Here is a 13,029-nt window from a genome sequence, read left to right on the forward strand (position 1 = left end):
GTTTGCGGTTATATTTAGATCACATGAAATTGATCTGACTCAAACCAACAATTTTTTTTTTTAAGTTAGTTTTATTTAATCATTTAAATATCAGAGAAACAAATTTTAAATTTCATTCGGAACGATCACCATTTGCTTTTACACAAGTCTTCAAACGATTGTAATGAAAGAATATTTATTGAAGTTAAATATGTTTATTTGTCGTTCCAAGCTAGGCATCCAGCTTGGTGAACGATTATTTTCTTTATTGTGTCTTACATACTAATTACAAGCGTTTTTATAGTAACTTTTATCAATGCAAGCCAACAACAATTTTTCGGTGTTTACTTGTGTAATATGATTCTAGCATTCACGCGCCGCGCATATAACAATTACGTTAGCTATATTTGCGTTTACTTTCAAGTGTAATGAACCTTTTAAGAAATATGATACTTTATTTAAACGGCACAGCACAATGAATGCATAAGTGGACAATAAAATAAAAACCAAAACAAAATGTTTATGAATATTAATGTTAAGGCATATCCGACTTATAATCATACTACACCTCCCTTCTTCGGAAGAATGCTCATACAACTTTTTTTTTGTATGAACATTCTTTTACATTGAATTGTTAAAATAAAAATGTACATAAGAGTAATCTTAATTTTATTTATATGTATATATTGTATTAATTTTCTAAGTTTAGACCGGTCTTTAAAACTACTTATTGTTGGTAAATCTTAAGCCTATTTTTGTGAACTATTTGTTCTTTTAAAGATAACTTATCGACTATAGTAACATTATTTTTATCATCTATTGCTTTAATGGTATAAGGCCCACAATATTGGGGTTCCAGTTTATGGGCCACTTCATTTCTAAGTAAAACTAAATTGCCTATGCTAAAATTGTGATCTAAACTATTTTTATCATAAAATGTTTTTTTGCTTAATTTTAGCTATGTCTATCATATTGCGAGCTCTTTTATGTGCTACTTCTAGCCTAAATCTTACTTCTCTAGCGTAGTTATCTATGTTATATAATGGAGTAATTTGGTCTACATTTTTGAACTGCTGAAACATGTTTGGTGTTTTTCCAAAAACTAATTCATACGGACAATAGTCATGTACTGTAGAAGGAGTGGTGTTAAAACAGTATGTGAAGTATTGTAGCCACTCATCCCAGTCGTTTTTGTCAATCGATATGTAAGATCTTATGTATTGATTGAAAGTTTTATGTGATCTTTCTATTACTCCTAATGTTTGGTGGTGGTAAGCAGTTGAATTAATTTTCTCTATTTTTAGCAATTCACATAGCTCTGTTAGTATTGAATTTTTGTATTCTGTACCCATGTCCGAAATGAACGTCTTCATTGGACCGTAGGTAAGAATAAACTTTTCAAATATTGCTTTCGCCACTGTCTTGGCGTTTTTGTCTTGGATGGGTATCGTGACTAAATATTTTGTCATGTCGCATATTATTGTGACTGCATAAGTATTGCCATTAATTGTTGTAGGTAGTGGGCCTATTGTGTCTACCATAACTGTATCAAATGTACCTGTAGGTGTTGGTGTTATAGTCATTGGGCTTTTTAAATGCTTTGTTATTTTGGTTTTTTGGCATTTTTCGCAAGTTTTTACGTACTTAGCAACATCTTTTGACATTTTATTCCAGAAGTAATGTCTTTTAATTTTCATAAGTGTTCTGAAAATTCCGCAATGACCGCCTTCTATAGGGTCATCGTGGTATCTTTTTAGAATGTCCATTACAGTTTTAGCATCATTGATCTGGGTCACCTCATTCAGTAGCGCTACTTTTACTTTATTTAATATCATATTGCCCTTATTTTTAAAATCATTTATCGAGACAAATTCGAAAATTTTCTCGCTAGGTGCCACTTGTAAATTATTAATGCCATATTTGTCGGCCACTTCGTCGAGCCTAGAGAAGAATTGTCCTAAGTCAATTTTCCCATTAACAAATAAGTCATCAATTTTTATATATGCCATTATAGATTTTCCTCGTTTGATGTAACATCGCGTGGGTGTAATCTTTAATTTATTGTATTTCCTGACGTCAGTGTTATTAATTGGGACATATATTTTGGGCTTATCATATGTTTTAATGTGCTGCTGTGTAGTTGGACTGTTGTTATTTTTCGACATTGATCTAGTCACTATTTTGTATAAATTTTGATTCTTTTCATTTATTTCCTTTAAGTCATTGATTGTAATGCGAGACAAAGCGTCCGCGACGTGATTATCTTTTAAGTCATTTATTGTAATGCGAGACAAAGCGTCCGCGACGTGATTATCTTTTCCTCTAAGATATTCTACTACGAAATCATACTCTTCTAAATCAAGTCTCATTCGTGTTAGTTTTGAACTTGGATTCTTCATTGAGAATAGGTAAGACAGGGGTCTGTGATCGGTTCTAACTAAAAACTTTGTACCATAGACATAAGGTCTGAAATGGGTTATTGCCCAGTGTATGGCAGCTAACTCTTGTTCAATTGTCGACTTGTTGCTTTCTCCTTTTGTGAAACTTTTGGAGGCATATGCTACTGGTAGATGTTTTCCTTCATATTCCTGAGTAAGTACTGCACCACACGCGTATTTGCTTGCGTCTGTTGTTAAGCAAAATGGTTTCTTAAAGTCGGGATATTGTAACAATGTAAACTCATTAATGCTCTTTTGAGGTACACAAATGCATCATTGCATTCTTTTGTCCATTCGAAAGCAACTCCCTTTTTAGATAACCTTGTTAGGTGTCTTGAATATTCAGCGAAGTTTTTAATAAACCTGCGGTAGTAGTTGCAAAAGGCGACGAACCTTTTTGCACTATCTCCGTCTGTGGGTGTAGGATAATTTTTTATTACCGAGTACTTGTCGTCTGGAAGTATCCCCTTGTTTGTACATTTATGCCCGAGGTAGGTTACTTCATGCATAAAAAATGAACATTTTTCAGGATGTAATTTTAGATTATGTGTTCTACATAAATCGAAAACATTTTTCAAGTTTGAAAGCATATGTTTTTCAGAGCAACCAAGGACTACTAAGTCGTCCATATATAAGAAAGCTTGCTCTGGTTTTAAACCACTGAAAGCAATTGTCATCATTCTTTGGAATGAATTAGGTGCTACCTTTAAGCCATATGGTAGTCTAGTAAATCTGTATGAACCGTTGTTGGTTGAAAAGGATGTGAAATTTCTTGAATTTTTATCAAGTTCTATTTGATGAAATCCAGTCATTAGATCGAGACATGAAAAATACTTTGCCCTTCCGAGTTGGTCTAAAATGTCATCTATTCTCGGCAACGGGAATTTATCTGCAATTAATTTTTTGTTGATTTGTCTGTAGTCGATTACTAATCTCCATCTTTTTTCTACTGTGTTCGGTAGAGACTTTTTTGGTACCAATAGTATTGGACTATTGTATTCTGAAAATGATGGTTCGACTATTTTGTCTTCTATAAGTTTGTTTACTTGTCTCTCAATTTCATCCTTATGTGTGTGGGGTATACGGTAGTTCTTTATGTATACCGGCTGTTTGTCTTTAACCATTAACTTTTGCTTATAAAAATTATTTGTTGTTATTGTTTCTGTTTCTAACCCAAATATGTCACTGTATTCGGAACATAGGTTTGTCAATTGTTTTTCATATGTTTTAGGAAAATTTTTTCTCAATTTGTTGAGAATGTCCGTTTTTCTTTGTGCATTTCCCGTGTTATTGTTTATTATGTCGTAATCAGAAACATTTTCAGTTAAAATGTTGCTTTGCTTTAAAGATACTGTATTATAATTTGTATTTAAAATGCGGATATAGGCGTTGTCAGGTTTTACCAAGGTATTGGCTATAAATATTCCAGGGTGTGGTTCTTGATTTGGAATCAGTGCTTCCTCCAAGGTATTAGGTAAGTTTATTTTTCGTATAACTTCTGACCTTGCGGGAATGATTATTTCGTCGTTACATGTTGTTGTTATTGGTATTTCTATAATTTGTGTTAAATTATCTGGTCTCAGAATTAGAGCATCGTAATTTTGAGTAAAGTCTAATACACAATTGAATTTTTTCATGAAATCCATGCCTATTATACCATCACATGGAATTGGAAAGTTATCCGGGATAACGTGAAATTTATGTGGAATTAAAAATTTCGTAAATTTTAAATCAAAAAATATTGTACCAATAGAACTGATTTTGCCTTGCCCTATACCGCTTAATGCTGTAATGTGTTTTGTGTTTATTTTTTGAAAAGTGGATTTATTGAATTTTAAAAGTGATATATCTGCGCCAGTATCTACAAGTAGTGTAATGTTTGTATTTAAATCTGCTATTTTAAGTTGTACAAAAATGCTAAAGTTAAGGTTAAGCGTATGTATCTTAGAGGAATAGATTAGTTTTCCGAGTTGTTTTCGTCCGATTGGGCAACTCGTACATTGTGTGTCATGTTCCGGTTGAAATTTGGTCTGCCTTGTCGGTAACGATATCTATTTTGATTATTATTTCCTAAATTATCAAAATTTGAACGATTTTGATTTCTAGGGAAGTTGTTTCTTCTTTGAAACCTTCCATTTCTGGCAAATCGTCCATTAAATGGTCGTTGACCAAAATGTAGTATTGTGTTTTGTTGTCCTGTAGCTTCAGTACAGCTACCAATGAATTTGCTTATCGCATCGTTCATATTGTTAAAATGGCCGGCTTCCATTATTAATTTGACTTTTTCAATGCTGCAGTTTTTGGTCAATGCTTTTACTGCAGTTTGTGTCGAGTATTTACTTGCGAGTTCTGCCGACAACCCATCTGTGATATAGGCATTTTCTAAGTTTTTTGTAAGAGCTTCTATCTCATTACAATAACTATTAGCTGGTTTGTTGTTCTGTCTGATACTCATTATTTTTGCAGCTAATACTTCTACCGATTCTCCTTTAACTGACCTGTTAAGTTTTGTGATTATTTCAGAGATTGTTGTTTCTGTGTCTATGAGATTTCTGGCATTCCCTTTTAATTTTGTTTTTATGAGTGAAACAGCAACAGTTTCGTGCTCACCCTTGATTACTTCAACTAATTCTAAGGAATCTAAGAATGACCGTAGATTTTCTGGTTTACCATCGAATTCAGTCACTAGCTTTGCAGCCGTGCTGAGAAATTCCACAACTGTTTGTGTCATTTCGCCTTCTTCTTCTGACTCTATTTCTGAATTAGTAATTGGACAATCTGTTTCTGAGGAAACTGCTTCAAGCTTTGTTAATAGATTAGCTGGTGGGTTTTCAATAATATTTATTGACATTTTCTCATTAATTGAATGAGATACTTCCTGTTGGATGTTGTATTTGGCTAAAACTTTTACTAATTGATCTCGTAGTTGCCAAAATATGTCAAGAGCTTCTTTTTGATGATCCTTTGTGAGTCGCTCGAAATTTATATAAGTTAAATTTCTAATTGATTCTAATGCTAATACTAAATTTTCTAAATGTTTTTTAACTGTTTCCTGTTTTATTTGTATATTTTTATTTATACATTTAAACGATTTTTTGAAATTTTCCTTTTCTATCAGTAAAGTTTTATGAATTTCGGACCATTTGTTCATATTTTGTCTAACTCATTAGATCTACTCATATACTTTTTCTTTAGTTTTTTATTATGCATAGCATATAATTTTAATGCTAATATCAATAAGGTTACGACTGTGATTACAATTAAGCAAATTTCTACTAAATTTAAGCCAGTGTTAACGACTACTTCGTTTACTACATTGGCATTGGGTTTATCAACTTTTGATAAGGTTTTTCCCATTTCTGAAAGATTATCTATTGGGGACCTTATACCGTAAATCAAATAATTTATGCAATGTTATAATGTATAATGTATATATGTATATAATGTATGTATAAATTTTTTTTTTTTTTTTTTTTTTACATTGGATTTAAAAAATTTTTTGTTTTTCAAGTTAATTCATTTATTAAGTAAGCATATTAGAAAGTATATTATATCAAATTCAAACATTTTCATAATTTAAAATGACTTTCCGAATCATTTTTTTTTTTTTGCTTAATATATTCATTTACAGTTTCATCTCTAAATTTTTATAAGGCAAACATATAACCAACAGAAACCAAAGTGGTTTAATTCTCGCCATGTAAAGAAATAATTTATTGTATTTTTTTTTTTTCTTTCTTTTTTTTTTCTTTTTTTTTTTTGAAGTTAAATATATTTATTTATGTAATGAAAGAATATTAATTTGAGTTATTAAATATATTTATTTGTTTTTTTTTTCTGCGAGCGGTTAACGCTTGTCAGCCTATACTGTCTGCGTGAAACACGCACAGTTTTTTTTGTTTTTATTTATTTAATTTGCTTACGCTGTTGCAGCAGGAATTCCAATTTTGAGATGCGTTCCCAAATGGAGCAAGCCTTTTTCCAAGGTGGTGGTGGCTGAGTGTTGACTTCTCGGAGGAGATATCCAATCTCTCGCTTAATGCGCTGGGTATAGCCGCCTCTGCGCTTTGGCTTCTTTATGATTGGGATGACTGGTTCTTGATCGGCTGGTTTCTTTAATAAATGGTTTCTTCTCCTGTACTCCTCAATGGAGATAGCTTTCGGCCCTTCTGTGGTCATCTATCTTCTGGTCTATTGGCCAGACCAGGAACTTCACGCAACTGGTAGATCTTATTGGCTGATCAATACCAGGACTTTGTTATTAGTATTTGCTTTCCGCCACTTGTGCAAAAATCTTAGGACCAAGCTGGACTTTGGAATAAGCATTTGAGCTTTCCGCCACTTGTGCAAAAAAATCTTAGCACCAAGCTGGCAGGGTCGCCATGTAATGAAAGAATATTTATTGAAGTTAAATATGTTTATTTGTCGTTCCAAGCTAGGCATCCAGCTTGGTGAACGATTATTTTCTTTATTGTGTCTTACATACTAATTACAAGCGTTTTTATAGTAACTTTTATCAATGCAAGCCAACAACAATTTTTCGGTGTTTACTTGTGTAATATGATTCTAGCATTCACGCGCCGCGCATATAACAATTACGTTAGCTATATTTGCGTTTACTTTCAAGTGTAATGAACCTTTTAAGAAATATGATACTTTATTTAAACGGCACAGCACAATGAATGCATAAGTGGACAATAAAATAAAAACCAAAACAAAATGTTTATGAATATTAATGTTAAGGCATATCCGACTTATAATCATACTACACGATAAAGCCATTCAGTTCTGCAGCACGCACGCTTTCCATTGATTTTGACGTCGCTGCTCGAGCCAAAGATTGTTTGAGAGCCACCAATTTTCTGTGAGGTCTTTGACAGGCTATATTCTCCAATTCTGACCATAAACTGTTGTCCAATAAATTCATATATGGGCTTCCAGACGGCGAATCTTCTGCGGCTATGAAACGAGGAAAATAGTTTTTTAGCTGCTGCTGGCTGCTTTTTACCTTATGGGGTTAAGCGGAGCCTTGCTAGAAGATCCAATGTTCTCCATTGAAGATAGTACTGGTCAACTGCCTAACCACGCCTTCTAAGACATTCCTCTGGTACACTTTTGCACCAGTCTTGACACTCTTTTCGCTGAAATAAAGAGATGTAACGCCTTTCCAAGACACTCCCCACCAAATAATTGCAGACGCTGGATGGTGCTCACGCATGCGTCTTATGCGTCTTCTTCAAAAGTGACCATTTTCTCATCTGTTAAAAGAATATTTCCATCACTATTGGCCGCGTGCCACCAAAAAGCGTTGTCAAAAAATTACCAGTTGAGCGACGGAAGACTTTCATCTGGAGATTATCTCTAATTACTCTTGAGATAGATCTGTCGGCACATGTATTTCCTTGGAAATGATTTATGGTTTATTCGCCGTATTCGTTATAAAATTTGCCACAAAAAAGTAACACTAAGTGGTTTGGAGACCTCCTACCCGGTCATCGGCATCCGCCTGACAGTTGTTAAAGGGGAACTATACGAATTATTTCTCAGGAAATCGCAGAAAAGATGAAGCTGCATTTCTTCATGTGCTAATTCGAAAACCCTTTGGCCCCAATACGATATACGAAGGACGCAGAAGGAAAAGCTAGGGTTATCATTTAACCCCCATTGCAGAAGCTGTGGGGACCTTTCAGAGAAGGAGACCATTGAGCATTTTCTCTGTAAATGTCCGGGGTGTCACTGGGTGCTCCTTTCTTCGACAGCCTGGGGCAGCGCGAACCTAACTTAGTTCCAATCAATTTTCTCCATTATATCAACTACTCTGGTTGGCTGCAGATATCTGCCTGTTGGGGGTTTCAAAATGGTATCAAAATGACGCTTCAGTCCTACTTGATATGTGCCAAACTGGGACTTCAACCACCTACCTACATTCCTAAGTATATACTACTGTGGGCAAAAAGTAAGGTGAATTTATTTGTCAAACTTCGCGGGATTAAAATTTTGCTCTAGTTATTTTTTTCATGAGTTGGCAGCACTGTAATAACATCTGGGCCAACTTTCATGTGAATGTCTTATCAGTAATAAATTTACGCTTGTGTTTACCAAACGAACAAAGTGCATTTTTCGATTTTTACAATGTCTGATTTGGTTGAGCAGAGAAGTGCCATCGAATTTTGTTTGCGGAATGAAATTTCGGCTGCGGAAACGTTTAGCATGTTACAGAAGGCATTTGGTGATTCGACCGTGTCGCAGAAAAATGTTTATAAGTGGTACAAAGACTTCAAAGAGGGTCGAGAACGTGTTGATGACTTAGAGCGCTCCGGACGACCATCGACGTCAACAGATGACCAACACGTCAATAAAGTGAAGGAGTTAGTGCTCAAAAATCGTCGGTTGACTGTTAAAGACCTTACTGATATGATCGGAATATCAGAAGGATCTGTGAAAACCATTTTGAAAGACCATTTGGGCCTACGAAAAGTCAAATCTCGTTTGGTACCGAAAACTCTCAATTTCTTGGAAAAAAGTCGTCGCGTTGATGTGTGTGAAACAATGCTTTCAGACTATCAGGACAAGCTCAAATGCATCATTGCGGGAGATGAAACTTGGATTTATGCTCACGATCCTAAAACAACCGACCAATCAAGCGAATATCGTACTAAAGGCGACGCCAGACCGAAAAGAGCACGTCAAAGTCGTTCAAAAATAAAGGTCATTATGACAGTTTTTTCGATTTTCGTGGTGTGGTGCACTATGAATTCCACGAATATCGTTCCGCAACCACCGTATTCGCCTGATTTGGCTCCGTGTGACTTCTGGCTATTCCCAAAACTCAAGAGACCACTCCAGAGAACGCGTTTCTAGTCGATTGAGGAGATAAAAGCTGGATCAAAGAAGGTGCTGATGGCTATACCGGAAATGGACTATTTGGCATGTTTCGGGGATTGGAAAAGTCGTTGGCATAAGTGTATTCCATCGAGAGGGGATTATTTTGAAGGTGATGAAATTAATTTACAAGAATAAATAAAGATTTTTCATTTTACAACCAAATTCACCTTACTTTTTGCCCACAGGTATAGTAGGCGCTTACACCCTTCTTTTGGGATTTTGGCGGAACTCCTCTTTCTATTTATGACGTACGTCTTGACCGTTTTCTCTAAAAGGATGTACTTAGAATTTTAAATCGACTCCGACAGGCAGATGGGTTTTTGTAAGAAGTTTTTCGTGGCAGAGATTCACTCGTAGGATTGCCATTGCCTGCCGAGGAGTGAGCGTTATTAGAAAAAAACCTTTCTATCATTTGGTTGTTTCATGCACGGAGATTCGAACCTACGTACTTTGAAACGGTAGTCGCGCACCAACCCATTCAGCTCCTGCGGCGCTATCATGCAATCTATATTAGTTGATTGGAAAGAGTCGAGAAGATTTTTCTGGTTGCGCTATACGATCGCTGTAACGATTGGTTATTTTCTTAATTTTAACAGATAGGAGAAGTCTCTTATAAATTTGGTACATTTTTGATTTTTTTCGATAAAAGTGATTGCTCATTTCTTCTTCAACTAATAAATTGTAATGTTCTATGCAGAAGTTTCCATAATTACTTAATCTGCACTACAGTTTTCATTCAAAAATATATTTTGTGTAATAATTAACTTCATAGTTCTTTAGTACCTGAGTGTCAAGTATCTATTGCACATAGGGGGGTGAAGTCCGCAGTGATAGAGGCAGTGATAGAGGCAGTGCTTACTGAAGTGTGTGACAGTAATTGCCTAAAGCCTAAAGCCTAACCGTTGTGCACAATTGTGGTTGTACTCCACGCCTTTGCTAGCTGCCCTTGCTTTTGACTAAAACAGTGGATCCCGAAAGGAAAGCTCGAAAAAAACTCTCTCGGGTCAAATAAAGCTAAATGGGTGGCGAAGTTGATCGAAATTAGTAAAATTTTAGGTATTGGTTTTGAATCAGAGACATGTTTTTAAATTCTTTTTATAGGTCCTGGGTGAAGTAACATTTAATTTTTTTTGTGTACACACATAGACACTTTGTATGGGTGCGTATGTGTTTGTGATTTCTAAGTATATTTGTGCTTACAACTTACTTTGTAGGTTTGTAGATTATCGACCACACACTGCAATATCGCCTCTCGTCCCACCGGTATCGTGACATTTTGTAATGGCTCACCAAATTTTGGTAAATCTGTAAGAAATGCAGAAAAAATGTATTCTTAATTGAAAGTATAGTTTATGTCACTGAACAAATAGAGTTAATGAGTAAATTGTGGCAGTTTAGCGAAATTTAAGAAAATATTTTGTTCTTTGTATTGCCTTGTTAGTAATAACTATGCCACTTACAGTTAAGTAATTCAGGTAATAAACATTAAGAAAACACTAAGAAGGTATTTTTTTTTTAATTGGGCTTACAATTCTTTTGGGTGTTACAATCACACTTTTATTTTCTATTATATATCGCTGAGTCTATTTTTTGTTTGCTTGTGACATAGTCGTGCAAAATATGAGAAATATCGGCACATAAAATTCAATTTGACTAGAAATGTAATACATTGGGTGAGATTCTTGAAAAATGAACTTTGTTAAATATTCTATAAAACTTCTTTCGATGATTTTAAATTCCACGTTTTGGATTTTTCACCTAAATATACGGAAATGTTAAGCTACTTTGATTATATCCCAACACCAGACCACCCTCCAGTTTTTTAGGAACATCTTAAGAATTTTAATGAAATGATAAAAATAGATTATGTACTTGCTTAATAATTAGTAAATGTTCATGAAATATTTCATTAAAGTTATTGTTTCAAATAAAATTCTTAGCTTCTTATTGCTGTAAGACATTTACAGGAAAACCAGTTAATATCGAAAATGGTTTAAGTCAATTCTAACTTTAAAATGTTTGGGGAATAAGTTCATAGCGTTTTTATATTTTCTTTTACTTTCCAATGATTTTTTGCTGTTTGGCAAAAGATAAGTATTCATTCGATAGAACCGTTTTTGCTCCACAAAACTGAGTTAATTTTACTTTCGAGTTATTTAATATTTTTTTTAGTTTTAACGCCTAGAAATGGAATACTCAGGAGGCAAAAGTCAACATTGTTGTCACCTGCTCTTCTTTCCTTTTCATCGAGGTCAAAAAGCTGCCGAAGCAGCCCGGAATACTTTTGGCGTGTATTGAGAAGGTTTCATAGGCGAGTATACAGCACAGAAGTGGTTTGCAAAGTTCAAAAATGGCGGCTTTGATGTCGATGACCCATCCCGCAGCGGAAGGTTTTCTGAATTCGATGAATTGGTACACTTTTGCACCGGTCTTGACACCCTTTTCGCAGAAATGCACAGCTGTAACGCCTTTACAAGAAACTCCTCTCCAAATAATAGCGGACGCTGGATGGTGCTCACATTGAACCCTTCGAACAACAATTTATGCCTCTTCTTCAAAAGTGAACATTTTCTCATCTGTTAAAAGAATAATTTCATCCCCGTTGGCCGCGTGCCTCCGAAGCGCATTGCCAAAAAATTACCAGTTGAGCGACGCAAGACTTTCATCTGGAGATCATCTTTAATTAGTCTTGAGATGGATCAGTCCGCGCATTTATTTCCTTGGGCAAGATTTTCTGTTTATTCGTCGTATTCGTTATAAAATTTGCCACAAAAACGTAACACTAAGTGGTTTACAGACCTGCTACTCGGTCATCGGCATCCGCCTGACAGTTGTTAAAGGGGAACTATACAAATTATTTCTCAGGAAATCGCAGAAAAGATGGAGCTCCATTTCTTCATATGCTTCGAAAACTCTTTGGCCCCAATACGATATACGAAGGACAGAAAGTTCTTTGGGCTCCTCGCCATTCGATTTCCAATGTCATAGGTGAGTATACAGCACAGAAGTGGTTTGCAAATTTAAAAAATGGCGACTTTGACGTCGATGACCCGTCCCGCAGCGGAAGGTTTTCTGAATTCGATGAATTGGTGGAAAAAATGAACAATTCTCAATCACCTTCATTCAGTGGAACTTACTGAAAACTTGGGAGCCTGGGTGCCTCATGAGTTCAACGAAAAAAACCAAGAAAATCACCTTCAAATTGCTTCTCAGCATCTCGTCCGCCGTCGAGCCACACGCGGTCACAAACAGCGCTTTTTGTTCCGAGTCGTCACGGGAGATGAGGAATGGTGCCTATACATCAATATGAAGCAGAGAATGAAGTGGGTGGCTCCAGGAGATACGCCAAAGCCGAGATTCAAGCCAGATCTTCATCCAGTAGAGATCATGATATGTGTTTGGTGGGACTGGGATGACATGGTACACTGAGAAATGCTCGAAAAGAATGTCACGGTCAACGAGGAGCTCTATATTGTCCAGCTATTCGACTAAAAATTGAGGTTATATGACTGAAAAGACCTGATCGACATGGTCAAATCATATTCTTTCACGACAAGTTGCACGAGTCGTCAAAGCCGCACTGCAAGAGCTCAAATGGGAGGCCCTTCAGCATCCGACGTATTATCCGGACCTTACACCGACCGATTACCATCCGTTTCCTTTCAAACCATATGAAGGGCGTTACCTTCGATAACAAAGAGGCCTGTAAAAGCTGGCTCAACAACTT

The 13,029-nt window shown here is 35.6% G+C and overlaps 1 protein-coding gene across 1 annotated transcript in view; it reads right to left on the minus strand.

The window, feature by feature from the left end:
- LOC129248269 (cell adhesion molecule 1) overlaps positions 1-13,029 on the minus strand; it is a 371,310-nt gene that overhangs the window by 219,113 nt on the left and 139,168 nt on the right. Inside the window, exon 3 of the mRNA XM_054887754.1 lies at positions 10,510-10,607. Coding sequence (XP_054743729.1) covers positions 10,510-10,607 — 98 coding nt within the window. The remainder of the gene's footprint in view (positions 1-10,509; positions 10,608-13,029) is intronic.

Source organism: Anastrepha obliqua, chromosome 5, assembly GCF_027943255.1.
Source record: "Anastrepha obliqua isolate idAnaObli1 chromosome 5, idAnaObli1_1.0, whole genome shotgun sequence".
NCBI classification, from domain to species: domain Eukaryota; kingdom Metazoa; phylum Arthropoda; class Insecta; order Diptera; family Tephritidae; genus Anastrepha; species Anastrepha obliqua.